At 40.4% G+C, this 14843-nt stretch overlaps 2 protein-coding genes across 2 annotated transcripts in view; one reads left to right on the top strand and one right to left on the bottom strand.

Moving 5' to 3' along the window:
* C2H8orf88 (chromosome 2 C8orf88 homolog) overlaps positions 1-14843 on the bottom strand; it is a 54605-nt gene that overhangs the window by 1162 nt on the left and 38600 nt on the right. The window contains exons 5-6 of the mRNA XM_065399437.1: positions 6819-6876; positions 5904-5959 (exon numbers count right to left, since the gene is read on the bottom strand). Of these exons, the coding sequence (XP_065255509.1) occupies positions 5904-5959; positions 6819-6876 (114 nt within the window). The remainder of the gene's footprint in view (positions 1-5903; positions 5960-6818; positions 6877-14843) is intronic.
* Positions 1-14843, top strand: part of NECAB1 (N-terminal EF-hand calcium binding protein 1) — a 123757-nt gene that overhangs the window by 105646 nt on the left and 3268 nt on the right. Inside the window, exons 9-12 of the mRNA XM_065399436.1 lie at positions 1842-1895; positions 5242-5354; positions 11588-11665; positions 12689-12780. Coding sequence (XP_065255508.1) covers positions 1842-1895; positions 5242-5354; positions 11588-11665; positions 12689-12780 — 337 coding nt within the window. The remainder of the gene's footprint in view (positions 1-1841; positions 1896-5241; positions 5355-11587; positions 11666-12688; positions 12781-14843) is intronic.

The following is a 14843-nucleotide window of genomic DNA, read 5'->3' as shown; positions in this document are numbered from 1 at the left end:
TGTTTACTTAAACTCCACTAGCAGCATCACATCTGCTGTTTGCTTTTAACCACCTATTGTGTTTGCACTTGCAAAATGCCTGCTTCCCAAGGTTAAGAAGTCATTGCCCAATTGTATTCATGTTTGGGAAAAGAAAAAGCATCTTTACATTTCTTACACAAAGAAGCTCGTACAGTGTGTTGCCATTTGCCACCATCTAGCCTGCTGCAATTTGCCAAATCCTGAATTTTGCTTCACGTCTTTATTACAAATATTTCTTGTTTGTTCTGAAGTGTGAAGAAACTGTCTCTGGTGCTAAAATACCCCTTTGTCACTGGGTATGTCTACACTTCAAGCTGGAGGTATAAATTCCAGCTCAAGGAGACATACCTATGTTGGCTCATGGACAGGTAGGCAGTCAGGGTGGCTAGCCCCTTTGCAGCTCACAACTACACTCTATTTTTAGTGCAGGGGCTCGATCAGAGCAAGCCCAGGTATGTCTCTTCAAGCTGAAATTTACACCTCCAGCTCGACATGTAGACATACCCACTGGGTTACAAGTATTCCCATATGTGTAGCATTATAGGGCCTGATCATCAGTGGGCATTTGCTAACTTTGTACATGCACTACTAGATGTGTTCACACAAATCAAAGATTTGCATGTCCACATCTAGTAGTACGCATATGAAGTAAGTAGGTACATTTGCAATCTCACAAATGCATCTGCTTGAAAATCAGACTAATTGCAGGCAAGTAGTTCTATCCACATGCAGTTCTACTTTGTGCCTGTTCCTTCTCCAGAAATTTCTTTAATCCAGCAGATGTATTTAGAAGCTAATTCACCACCTCTAGCATGGGGGTTCCCAAACTTGGTTCACGGCTTGTTCAAGGTAAGCCCCTGGCGGGCCGCGAGACGCTTTGTTTACCTGAGCGTCCGCAGGTACGGCCGTTTGCAGCTCCCAGTGGCCGCAGTTTGCCGTTCCCGGCCAACAGGAGCTGCAGGAAGCAGTGGCCCGGCCTGCGCCACTTCCCGCAGCTCCCATTGGCCAAGAAATGTAAACCGCGGTCACTGGGAGCTGCGAGAGGCCGTACCTGTGGACGCTCAGGTAAACAAAGTGTCTCATGGCCTGCCAGGGGCTTACCTTGAACAAGCCGTGAACCAAGTTTGGGAACCACTGCTCTAGCATATATACTGTTCACTGCAGCAATGTGGATTCTTTTAACTGCATTGTTGGCTGTATGGAGGATTTCCCAGCTATGAATGCTAGCAGTTGTGGAAGACTCTTCAAGGCCTAATTGAGCTTCCTTCTTCTCTTGGGCACATTTAGCAGCTACTCGTTAATAAAGGGATTTGCTCATAGTACTACCCATGAATAAAATCTACACAAGTTTCTCCTGTACAAGACCTATATTATGCTAAATCTCAGGGTTCGTTCATTCATTCCTACTTGCCTCTTGTTTGACATCTTCAGCTGAGAGTTTTTCTTTTGTGAGTTAGATCTAAAATATGAATGTGACTGAGCAGATTTATCACAAATTAACAACTTGCTTCTCTGTCTAGCTATTAATGGGATTTGAAGTGTGTGTGTGTGTGTGTGCGCTAAATTTGATCCAGCCTGTAGCTCTTGTACAGCCACTGAAGTGGGTGAGGTTCTTCAAGCAACTTGTATGTCAGACTAACAACTAATAAATAAGCAGAAAGGCCTTAGTTCAAACTCTTCATTCTAAGTATGCCTATATCAGAATCTGGTTTGGAATGGCCTAGTCTACCCCCGCCCCGCCCCCAAAATAAAAGTCTAAGTCATTGCCCACAGCTAATCTTGTGTGTTTATATTTGCATTCTTTCCCCCTTGATCACAAGGATCTAAAGCTTGAGCCACTGGAAGAAGAGGTTTTGGAAGGAAACACAAAATCTGTAAGTGTTTTTCAAGGCAGTGAATTTATTAAGACATTTGTGGACCAATTTTGTATGATGTAGACAGTATCCATCTGCAGTTTGGTTGAAATCACCAAACTCACTTTTCAGCTAATAAGGATCTATTTTATTGCAGCAGAGCCTCAATGCACAAGAAATAATAACAAGACCAAAAAGAGCTTTTTGGGGAAGAGGGAGTATCACCAAACTGAGAGGACATGAGAAAATACTCATTATTTAGAGATAATAAACAGAGATAGTGAATCATAAAAATAAAGAAACTAAGAACATATCCAGAAATGAACACAAATTACAAGTAGGTATACATGCCAAGAGCAAATCTTCCAAATAAATCCGTGTTGATACCAAGGTTAAACCATAAATCAAATAAAAAGAAAGAGGAGTACTTGTGGCACCTTAGAGACTAACACATTTATTTGGGCATAAGCTTTTGTGGGCTAAAACCCACTTCATCAGATGCATGCAGTGGAAAATACAGTAGGAAGAAAGCTATCTACAGAGAACATGAAAAAAATGGGGGTTGCCATACCAACTGTAACGAGACTAATCTCAGTTAAGGTGGGCTATTATCCGCAGGAGGGGGGAAAAAAACTTTTGTAGTGATAATCAGGATGGCCCATTTCAAACAGTTGACAAGAAGGTGTGAGTAACAGTAGGGGAAAAATTAGCATGGGGAAATAGTTTTTAGTTTGTGTTATGACCCATCCACTCCCAGTCTTTATTCAAGCCTAATTTAATGGTGTCCGGTTTGCAAATTAATTCCAGTTCTGCAGTTTCTCATTGGAGTCTGTTTTTGAAGTTTTTTTTGGTTGAAGAATTGTGACTTTTAGGTCTATAATTGAGTGTCCAGAGAGGCTGAAGTGTTCTCCGACTGGTTTTCGAATGTTATAATTCTTGACGTCTGATCTGTGTCCATTTATTCTTTTGCATAGAGACTGTCCGCAAAATGTACATGGCAGAGGGGCATTGCTGGCACATGATGGCATATATCACACTGGTAGATGTGCAGGTGAACGAGCCCCTGATGGTGTGGCTGATGTGATTAGGTCATATGATGGTGTCCTTTGAACAGATATGTGGAAAGAGTTGGCAATGGGCTTTGTTGCAAGGATAGGTTCCTGGGTTCGTGTTTTTGTTGTATGGTGTGTTGTTGCTGGTGAGTATTTGCTTCAGGGTGGGGGACTGTCTGTAAGCGAGGACTGGCCTGTCTCCCAAGATCTGTGAGAGTGAGGGATCGTCCTTCAGGATAGGTTGTAGATCCTTGATGATGCGCTGGAGAGGTTTTAGTTGGGGGGCTGAAGGTGACGGCTAGTGGCATTCTGTTACTTTCTTTGTTGAGCCTGTCCTGTAGTGATTAACACTACAAAAGTTTTTGTCTCCTGCTGCTAATAGCCCACTTTAATTGATTAGTCTCGTTAGAATTGGTATGGCAACCCCCATTTTTTCGTGTGTGTGTGTATATATATATATATACACACACACACAATCTTCCTACTGTATTTTCCACTGCATGCATCTGATGAAGTAGCCCACAAAAGCTTATGCCCAAATACATTTGTTAGTCTCTAAGTTGCCACAAGTACTCCTTGTTCTTTTTGCTGGTACAGACTAACACAGCTACCACTCTGAACCCTTAAATCAAATGTGCATGAAAAGAGATAGCCAATGATGGCACTTAGTAGACTCGAACAAGAAAAACATTAACAAGGAAAGATCAAATGAGTCATATGATTCTGGATAGCTTGATCGTGAAATAGTATAGATGCAAGTTGATCAATGAGACGACCGTACCAATAATCAAGCCAGGAAGGAATCAAAGCCTGGACCAAAGATTCCATTGCGTTGGTTGTTAAGGAAGCATCATTTCTTGAAATACTGAATAAGCAAAGTAACATGTATTAATGGATGAACCAATATGCAAACTCCTTAGAATATTAGAATTATAAACATCAAGAATTAAGGATGAAAAGGTCTGGTGTCTTCTCCACTTCCAGTTATTCTTCTAGAGTTTTACCTTTCAAGGTTATTCATTCTGTAGAAAGGACAAACTTTTCAAGTCAATGTATAGTTTCAATTATTATTTTCAACAGAGGGGTAGCCGTGTTAGTCTGGCTGTGTAAAAAGCGACAGAGTCCTGTGGCACCGTATAGACTAATAGACGTATTGGAGCATAAGCTTTCGTGGGTGAATACCCACTTCATCAGACGCATGACCCGTCACCCACAAAAGCTTATGCTCCAATACGTCTGTTAGTCTATAAGGTGCCACAGGACTCTTTGTCGCTATTTTCAACTGGTCACTTCAAAAAAATTACTATAATAACATGACCACACTGTAAATCTTTTTTGCATTTCTTTTATTTAATTTCACAAGGCCTAAATCCAAAGTGAAGAAGAAACACACTTTTTCTTCTCTACTATCTCTGTTTCCTGATTATATGTCTGAGAAAACCTGTACTGGAATATATCAAAAATAGGGTTGTATTCCATATCTTAAATCACATTAAGTTTTGGGCTTGTGAGCAATTGGGGTCAAAGGGTTGTAACTTCCATATCTGGAGACTTAGGTTCAACTTGCACATCTACTTGCATAGAATTGATTCATCCATTGAAATGTGTTAACTTTTCTTATGAAATAAGCAACTATTGTTTCTTGACCTAACAATGAAGACATGAGAAACTCTGATCCAGGCTTCGGACAAGTCACACACATTTTCAAAAGTGGCCACAGATTTTGGGTGCCCATCTTGAGCAGCAGCCTAGCTTGGTGCAAGAATAACCTGTAACATATGTAGATTATTTTACTCTAAGGTACCAGAGAACTAAAACAGTGGATTGCAAACTCTACTGGGGAATATCAGGGGGCAGGGGTGGAGGGGTTGTGTTGTTTTACATGATGGAATCATTTCTGCTAGTCTTACATTTTATAAAAGCTTATATTTACAAAAGCTAAATTTGGGGGCAAATTGGAACTGAGAGTATCCCTTTAAGATTCCTGTACAATCAGTATTTTTTAAATTCTCTGTGCTGTTCTTGATCTCTCAGTCTGAATGTTGCATTACATTTTTTTTCATTTAATTAAATGAAGTTGGATATACTTGATATCATGGATTTGAGGATACTCAACTTGAGAAACCTAGGGCTTGATTTTTAAAGGTGCTAAACACCCATCACCCCAATTGAAGCTGATGGGAGCTGAGCTGCTCAGCACATCTGAAATTCAGGCCATAGATTTCTCAACTTGGGATCCTGACAACTTTCTTAGTTTAAAATGTATGGAAATGATAGGAGGCACATGCCAATGAATACTGTAATATCTTCATCAGCACATAATGATTGTTCAGCGTCAAATGTCTGTGCTAGAGGAAGAACTAGAAGAATTCCGACTCGCTCTGAAACAGTATGTGGAATCTGCTTCTACTCGGACTGGATGTTTGCAGTAAGTATGATTTTATTACCATTGCGGCGTATTCTGCGTAGCACTACAGATATGAATATTTCTTTGAATGAATCTCAAACTTTGGGTGGACCAAGTGTTAACAGAGAGACTGTCTCATGGACCATCTTCTCTTCTATTGGGGAACACACACGAAGGGAGCATTGGGACAGGACTATTGGAATAAAAGGGAGAGTTCAAAGCATATAAAATATTCTGTATATTCATATAAAATATTCATATAAAGTATTCAATGTGGGGACTTGGGCCCAGCTGTAGAGATGAACAAATAATTCAACATATATGTTGAATAATTTGAAAAGAATCACACAATGTGTTGAATTAGTCAGTGAATAGTATTTGCCCAGCTTTTGTCCTCTGTAACAGAGAATATTTAGAAAAAGAGCTGGAAGTGAGAATAGCCATAGGATAGCCCTCGGATACTGCAGTTTCTTGTAGGGGAGGTTGTTTTGTAGCATTTTCTTAGGATCCCTGAGAAGGGGAGCTTTTGAAGAAAGACTCTTTAAAGACTTTTTTTTTTCTAGTGCATACCTTTCTGGGACAATGCCTCAGCAAGCTTCCTCCACCCTGATCCTGCAGTCCTGATCCTGCAAAACATCCCACAAAGGCATATAAAGCTCTACCCATACAAATCACTTTGCAGGATCAAACCCTTATTTGGAATTCTTTCAAAAATAAATAAAAAAAGTTGATTTCCTGCCTACCATAGCGTGATTGTTGTGAATTGTTGGGTTTTTTTCTTCTGCTGTACTTCTCTGTTAATCAGTCACTCTCTGAGGGCAGGTTACGCTTAAAACACTGCATCAGCGCAGCTGCACCAATGCAGCTGCACCGCTATAGGACTTTAATGAAGACGTTCTGAGCTAACGGGAGGAGTGTCTCCTGTTGGCGTAGTTAATCCACCTCTGCGAGAGGCAATAGGTATGTCAGTGGGAGAAACTCTCCTGCTGACATAGCACTGTCTACGCCATCACTTAGGTTGATATAACTAAGTTGCTTAGAGGGTGTGGATTATTCACACCCCTGAGTGACGTAGTTATACCGAAGTAATTCTGTCGTGTAGACTAGGGCTAAGTCTCATGCCTGTCTTTTTTTCCAGGCAAATATGCTAGCTTCCAGCTAAACCCCAGTGAGGATACTGAACCCAAGGCAGTGCTAATCAGGGAAGGAAGGCTGTTAATAAAAACATGCCTGGAAAGTTTTATTGTGTTTTGACTCTTATTTAAGCATGGTTTAAAGCTCATCATAAAGAGAGGATCAAAAATCCCTGTAGAGAGGGAAAACAGACCAGTGAGGGCTTGTTTCCTTGTTTGTTACACTAAGCATGCTAGAGCTCAAAAAGTCTCAAGTCTACTAATCTAAAGACTGAAATCATAAGCCTCAAATATTATGTTACAATGCACCTAAACAAATCACAGAAAAAATGTTATGCCACACTACCCTTACCTGTTTGTTTGCTCAGAGGTGTCCATCCAGTGACTTGCATGCTCCACCCCTCATCCATCTGAGAGAAATATAAAATCAGAACATGCTCAGTAAGAGGAGAGCATTCTTGTGGTGATAGTTGTGTGTTTGGGAAGGTTTTTTCAGCATGCTGAGGGGTAATGGTGGACCTCCCTTTAAGAGGGAGAAGATCTCCAGCCTATAAAAGGGTGGCTAGCTCAGTTCAAGTCAGACCAGACCTATAAAATGGAAAGGACAAATCTGACAGTTTGCTAAGTATACAATGCTCAGATAACACAGTGAGGGCAAAATATATTATTAGTAGTAGTATTACCATAATGCCTAGGAGCCATAGTCACTGACAAGGACCCATTGTGCTAGGTGCTGTACAAACACAGATCAAGATGGTCTCTGCCCCAACGAGCTTACAATCTACGTAATATATAAACAAATAGAGGCATAATGCTAGACTAAAGACATTTGCGTTTCTTTTCCTATTCGAATTTATTAAAGCAATGGTTCTCAAACTTATTTGCTCAGGCTCCCCTTCTTTGTCTGTAGTCATTTATGCCCTCATCCCCAAGTACATATACCACCACCCAGCTCTGAGGGCAGGGTGGAGAGCAGCGGCTGCTGGCTGGATGTCCAGCTCTGAAGGCAGTGCTGCGCCAGCAGCAGCACAGAAGGGTGGCAATGTGAAAAGTGATATAGACATAGTGCCCCACTGCCACCCCGAGGCTGACAGCCAGAGCCCCACTGCCTCCCCATGAGGGGGAAGAAGAGCCCACGCCTGGGCTGCCTCCCCTTGAGGGATTGAGAGGAGAGCCCAAGCCCAGGTGGCGGGGTTCTGGCGGTCAGCCCCAGCGCGGTGGGGCTCCGGCCATCCTCTTTCTCCCCACCTCCCAGGTGTGCACGGCCCTTCTGGTCCTGGTCCAGCCCCAGCCATCCAGGGATGACAGCCACAGCTTTTTTTTAAAAAATAAAATAAATAAAAGCACACAGCTCGGGCCTCACTTGACACATTCCCACACCTCTCTTGGGAGACCTGCCCCATAGTTTGAGAAGTGCTGGATTAAAGGGATGAGATTCCATCCTTGTACTTCACTAAAAAGGTAGAAACCAGAGGTTTTTTTAAACACAGTTAGGCTTGGAAGGATTAGATTTTTATTGATAAATGTCAATTCCACCATATGCACACAGACCAACAAAAAATTTCCATCAATAATAATCAAAAATTACAGATAGGAAAAGTAAGAAAAATGCTTATGAGAACTTATTAGAGATTGATTTAAGGATATTTGCTTTGTATCTTTTGACAGGTGATGTTGGTCATTTGTTATTTTAACAGTTACAAAGCTTTAACTTTTGAATCTCAACATCTAGTCATTAAATAATTATTGTCTGACTCCCAAATCTCCTATTATTTCCCCACAACTGTGAAAATTTAAATTGATAAAAACAAAAAAATGCTTAAAATAAACATTGATATTTGTTGAAATTATAAAAAATAAAAATCTAATTCTACCAAACCAACACTTAATGGACAAAATTATCTTCAGTTGAATAACAGCAAGGATGTTTAGCTCATTTTGTGTAAGTCTGTGAGCTAGTGTTTGAATCACTACCCTCTAGCCTGACAAAATTTAATGTGATACTATTTTGCCTGGGAATGAACTACAGTAGAACCTCAAAGATCCAAACACCAGAGTTACGGACTGACCTGTCAACCGGACACCATGTGAAACAAGAAGTAACCAATCCAGCAGCAGCAGAGACCAAAAAAAAAAAAAAAAAAGCAAATACTATACTGTGCCTGTATTGCATCTTAAAGGTAGACACATCTGGGCTGCCTGTCCCCACCCCCACCCCCACCCCACGCCTGGGGTAGCCACTTACAGCTAGGAGGTGAAGACGCTGGGGCTGCCAGCCCAAGGCAGGCAGAGCCAGCAGAGCGGGAGCACCACTGGGGTCTGCACCACTTTCACCCTCACCCCCAGCCCCCTGGCTGGCAGGGGGATGTGTTGTTTTTACTCCCCCCCCCCCCAGCCGGGAGGGGGACAAACTTGCAAACTCAGTCCGACCCAGGGAAAGAAGCTGCCTGCAAGGAAGCTACCAGAGCTGAGGAGGGAGCTCAGCTGCTGCTGGAGCCTGCCCTGGAGTATCAGCTGCTGAAGCCCAAATTGTGCTTTGTTCAGAGTTACGAACATTTCAGTCTTACGGACAACCTCCATTCCTTCCATAACTCTGAGGTTCTATTGTATATAGGAAAGACAGATTAAGTGACAGAAGTGGAGGAGCTGCACTATACCTCAAGATTCCATAGAAAATGAGTGACGCAGACAACACAGTAAAATTTGTATGGAAAAGAATCTCAAGTCATTAGAAGATATGTAGGATTATAACACCAGCTTCTGGATCAGGAAAAACATAGTGAGTCTGATTCTCAGCTCTGGCTGAGTAGCACTCAGGAGAGGACCCACGATGAGGAACAAAAGGCTACCTTTATGATTCACCAATTCTGGGACTGGTCAGCCCCTAGCATATGTTGGAGCAAGCTCAGGGCTGCTCTAACTTACACTTGGTTTCCTATGGCTGGGGCTGTTGTTCTAGTAACAGTGAATAACCACATCTCCTTATTCTTGGACTTTCCCACTCCACCAGGAGCTGTACCATCCCAGCATTGCTCTTAAGAAAGGGGAGCTTCCTGTTGGTGTGATCCACTGACTTTACTTCCCCTTGGCAAAATAATGCAAAGGACCTGGAGCATGATGAAAAATCAGGTCCACTGAGTTTGCCTTGGTTTGGGAGATCAAATTGGATACCATATCTAGTAAAACAATAATAATGGGCAACTTCAGCTAAACACAAATAAACTGGTCATATCTCATGCCAGAACAAGGTTTGGAGAAGCAATAAACAATTGTTTCTTGGAATAGCTTTCTTTAAACCTGGTGAATGTGGGGCGAGGACAGTATCAATTTAGGATTGGAGCTAGTAAAACATATTCCAACAGAACAATTATCCATCAGAGAGAGCTGATTCTATGGAATGGACATGACGCACTATAACAGACATCATATGGAAATGCAGTTGGAGAAAGAAAATATGAACTTTTTGTAATATTTGGGAATGGTTGACTATGTTATGAACAAATGTACCATCACACAAGGGCCAAGAGATGGAAAAGCAAACCAGAATGCTACCTGCTACAAAAAAGAGTCTACAACCCACCAAAGCATTCTTTAGTAACACTGAACTGCATGCTTGTCATAAGAAAAATCCTAAATTGTTTGAAAATATAAAACTTAAAGAGCACATAGAAAAAGGAAGAACTGATTTGTTTCCCCAATTTAGCAGATATTTGGTATGCCAGTGGTGCCACCTGCTGGTCACTTTCTGATTCATTCTGGATGTTTTATTTTGTTGTGCTACTGTATGTAGTTACTGACCACCTCTTCATAGTGTACAGTGTTCTATTCTTCATGCAGCAGGAAATAACGAAACAGGGTGGATTCATTGCCTGTTACAGTTTAGGGTGTAATCTGAGCACAGTTTTCAAACAAAGCAGTAATAAAATCTCCACATCTCACATTTGGATGTTCAAATAATCTATAAGTATCCTTTCTTGCAGTGCACATCCAGTTGCCAATTTGAGCATCCAAATGCAGAATTACAAATCATATGAAGACTTACATATTTGAAAACTAGCTCCTGAGTCTGAGGTTTATAGAATGCACTAAAGCAGATGGATTGGCATATGTTCCATGGGATACTTTATGCCACCATGGACTGGTAGGTGAATCCATGGCAAACTGTCTAAGATAACTGGAGGAATAAACCCAAAAGTAGACAATACATGGGGGGGAAAGTTTTTTCTGAGAATGTGGGCTGTCAGGCAGGGACTGTTTTTGTGTTGTTTGTTAGTACAGTAGCTAGTACAATGTGACCCTATTCCACATGTGGGGTCCCTAGGTGCCATCACAACAGAAATACATGATAAAAAGATAGTTTTTAAAAGTGTATGAGCAACAGACAGTGACCATTCTATCTTTATGCCACATATGGCTGCTTGCTTCCAAAACACCTAAGGTCTATCCTGCTTTAATGAACTTCTCGCCTCTGGAAAACGAACCTGCACAAGTGAAGCAGCATAATTTAGGCCAAGATTTTCAGAAGTGACTAATGATTTAGATGCCTTAATTTCTGGGTATCCCACTCTGAGACACTTTACCCAGGAGGCTTGATTTTCAGAGCGTGGGTAATCAGCCCTTTCTGATAATAGGACTCTTTTAACCCGTCTCAAATTGGGCACATAAGTACTGAGGCATCTGTGTCACTACTCATTCTTGAAAATCTTGTCCTTACTTCACAACTTACTTCACTTGCTCTCTGTGGGAAACACTGTATTATGCTGGTTTACTGTGCAGCACAGTTGGATTAGCTTCTATAATATTGAACCATGCTTTTTGAGATAAAGTACCCTAGCATTTGGAACAGTACGAGAAATTAATTTTGTAAATAAGAGTCCATTATAACAGTTCTAATTTTAAAGGTTATAAATAAAAATTCTGCTTAAAAATACCATGCAGTATATCACGGATAAGAGTAGAAAAGAGCTCAAGTCATTAGCAAAACAGATGCCTCTAACTCCACATATTTTTCCCTCAGACTATCCAGGTATATCCTTTTTACAGAAATCACTGAGTTTTGTTCAATCACTGTACAGTAGTTTGGGAAAAGTGTGCTTGCTAATTCTGTCCTACAACTCTTAGTGTTTCCATACAGAAGCTTTCAAGCGAATCCCGCTTCATCATTTATGAGTTCTGGGAGAACAGCAGTGCCTGGAATAGGCAAGTAGTGAGATTACCTTTTGCATTTCAGGTTGTTTAGAAGGTTAGAAAATAACTGCATGAAAGTATTGGAATATAAAGATATAAATATCTTTCATTAATGTACTTGATCTACTTTCCAATTAAATGCCATTAAGAATGCTTCATAACAGTTCAGTTTTTTTCTGCATTGAGCTTAAAACACTATTTGAATATCTATTGGAAAGACATGCAATAGTCTGACTTGAATAGACAGAGACTGAAGGTGGAGAGATATACAGTTAGGAGTCATCAGAATGATGCTGGCAGAGAGCTAATGCAGGGTGGACAAGGAGCCAAAAGGAGACAGACAGGTTGCAGTGCTGCAACATACTTACGCACATGTGTAACTTTAGGCATGTGAGTGGTCACTGGTGCCTTCCCCCAAGGTTTCCCACCCTACCACAAAAGCCCAGCAGGCTTCCAGTCTCTCTTCGGGACCTTGGAGGATATCACACCCAGAGGATTTCCCACCAGCTGGAGGCAGAGATTTAGGGAAGTGGGAAGAGGTGGAGATTTTATTCTGAACTGAGTTTTATAAAAAGGATCAGGCCCACCAATCTGAAGATGGAATCCATTGTTTTGGGGTTTTCTGCAGCCTAATATCCTGCTTACAGAATCTAGCCCAATGAGTTCAGAGAAGGTGCATTTACCTTCAGCAACAGTAATCGGAAGAATTGAAAAGGCACTTCAACATCATTGGAATAGACGAATCGCCATACAGGATCAGACCAAAGCTTCATTTAGTTCAGTTTCCAGTACCAGATGCTGCCAAGGAAGATGCCAGAATGCCACTGCAGACTGAGATGGGATAATATGCCCCATACATTAGGTCTAATCCTGGTCTCTAATAGTTAGAGATTGACTAAAGCCCTGAAGCACATTTAATATCCCTTCTGATTTTTTTTTTAATTATAATTATGAATTTCTGGGTATTCTTCATAGCCATATAAATATTCAGTCCTTTTAAATCTTGTTAAATTCTCATCACTTATATGTTTACAGTCATCTCCAAATGAACTACAGCAAGACATTCCAAAGGAGTAACGTGGACTTCCTGGAAATTCCAGAACTCATGACAACTATGCTAGTACCTGGTAATTATCAAGTTTTTCACAATACTTTACTTGCTTCAATATGAAGATTTCCCATTGACTAGAATGTTCCATATGTGGAATAACTGCAGAATTTTCCCTTATTCAACACTCTTTTGTAGTTTTGCCTCTCTTCTGCTCTTTTTTTTCTTTTTCATTAAGCATCATGGGTTTGTATACAGTAATACAATTGTTAAACACATCAGTAATAGGAACATACACAATACTTCCTCCTATTGGAGAAAAGGTAAGATTATTACAAATTAAGTATTAAACTAACAAATATGGTACATTAGAATATCCAGAATATGAAGAGTTCCTTTGTAAATAGTAACATCCTGTTGCCTTGAACTGTTTTTGCACTACTGGTTTAAAAATATTTAGGCAGAAAATATGTTTGCTTTCTGATAAAGAGCTAGATTTCAATTTAATTGCATCTGCTTGTATTACATTGACCGAAAGAGTGGTCTTAATTTACCACCCAATTGTGCATATTTCCTGCAACTTTTCTCCAAACTCCATTCTGAAAAGCTGAGGTGCTGAAGATTCCCGAATTACAATTAATATTATTTGTATTACAGTAGCACCTAGTACTATGTGGTATACATGCACCTTATAAGAGAAACTTCCTGTCCCAAAGAGCTTACAGTCTAAGTAGACAAGAACAACAATGAATGGAGCAAGCATTATTAAGTACTTTGTCCAAGGTCATACAGAAAATCTGTGGCAGAGCTTGAAATTGAACCCAGATCTCCTATTGTAGGAATTGGGCCAGTCCCTATCCAATGCCTAACCTCTAGACCACTTTTTCTCTCCAGTAGAGTAACTGGGCCAAATCCTGAGGTTTTTCCATCAAGCAAACTCCCATACACAAACTCCACTGACTTCAATGAGAGTTTGCCTGAGTAAGGAATGAGTAAACCCTAACCAAGGAATGCAGAATTTGGTCCAATAATTTAGTAATATAATGCACTATTTCCCTCTGCATGATAGCGTCAGACTACATTGTGCCAATAGCTGGACTGGAATTCAGTAAGGGTTGGAGAAAGAAGAAATAGTGGTGTTCCAATCGTGGCTGGGGAAAGTATGTTTAGCATCAAATCAAATCAAATGTATATATCATTTATAAATGTTTAAATATAAAGATCAGTCTGAAATTGAATTTAAAACATGATGTTTAAAGCATGCACTCTGCCTTTTAAATGGGATTTTAGTCTACAGCATTCCTCCTGGTAGATTATTACCATGGCAACCAGAGTATTGCTCAACATAAATTCCTTACTCAAAAATAATATAGGAAAGTAATATTTAGGATATGCATAGTTTAATTTTCACAATGTATAGGTTATATTTTCTTTTAGAAATATATATACCTATGTTAAGTTGTTTTTCAGTAAGTGCAGTAATTGCAGCATAAGGATCTTCATACAAATTTGTATTCAAAGGAAAGAAAAGGCTTAAGAGAGAGCAAAAATGATGGCTGTAAGGAAATTACTATATTTTATGTTACAGTCACATACAATGTAGACTGAGTTTAAAACTCAGTGAAGAATAGAAATAACTCTGCTATTAGCAACTGCAATTTTGTAATTGATGTAACCCAGAAAAGCCCAACTCAGATACAGCTACTGCTTTTCAGTATCATCCTTTTTAACCCAATTTATCAGCTGAGTTGACCAAGGAGATGAACTGACTTCTCCAAGGTCACATACTGAATCTGTGACTCAATAAAGATTACAAGCCTTCTCTTAAAAAGCAACAGAGGGTCCTGTGGCACCTTTAAGACTAACAGAAGTATTGGGAGCATAAGCTTTTGTGAGTAAGAACCTCACTTCTTCAGATGCAAGTAATGGAAATCTCCAGAGGCAGGTATAAATCAGTATGGAGATAACGAGGTTAGTTCAATCAGGGAGGGTGAGGTGCTCTGCTAGCAGTAGAGGTGTGAACAGCAAGGGAGGAGAAACTGCTTCTGTAGTTGGATAGCCATTCACAGTCTTTGTTTAATCCTGATCTGATGGTGTCAAATTTGCAAATGAACTGGAGCTCAGCAGTTTCTCTTTGGAGTC

The sequence above is a fragment of the Emys orbicularis genome, chromosome 2, assembly GCF_028017835.1.
Source record: "Emys orbicularis isolate rEmyOrb1 chromosome 2, rEmyOrb1.hap1, whole genome shotgun sequence".
NCBI classification, from domain to species: domain Eukaryota; kingdom Metazoa; phylum Chordata; order Testudines; family Emydidae; genus Emys; species Emys orbicularis.
The sequence above is the reverse complement of the archived record's forward strand: the minus strand, read 5'-3'. Positions and strand labels throughout refer to the sequence as shown.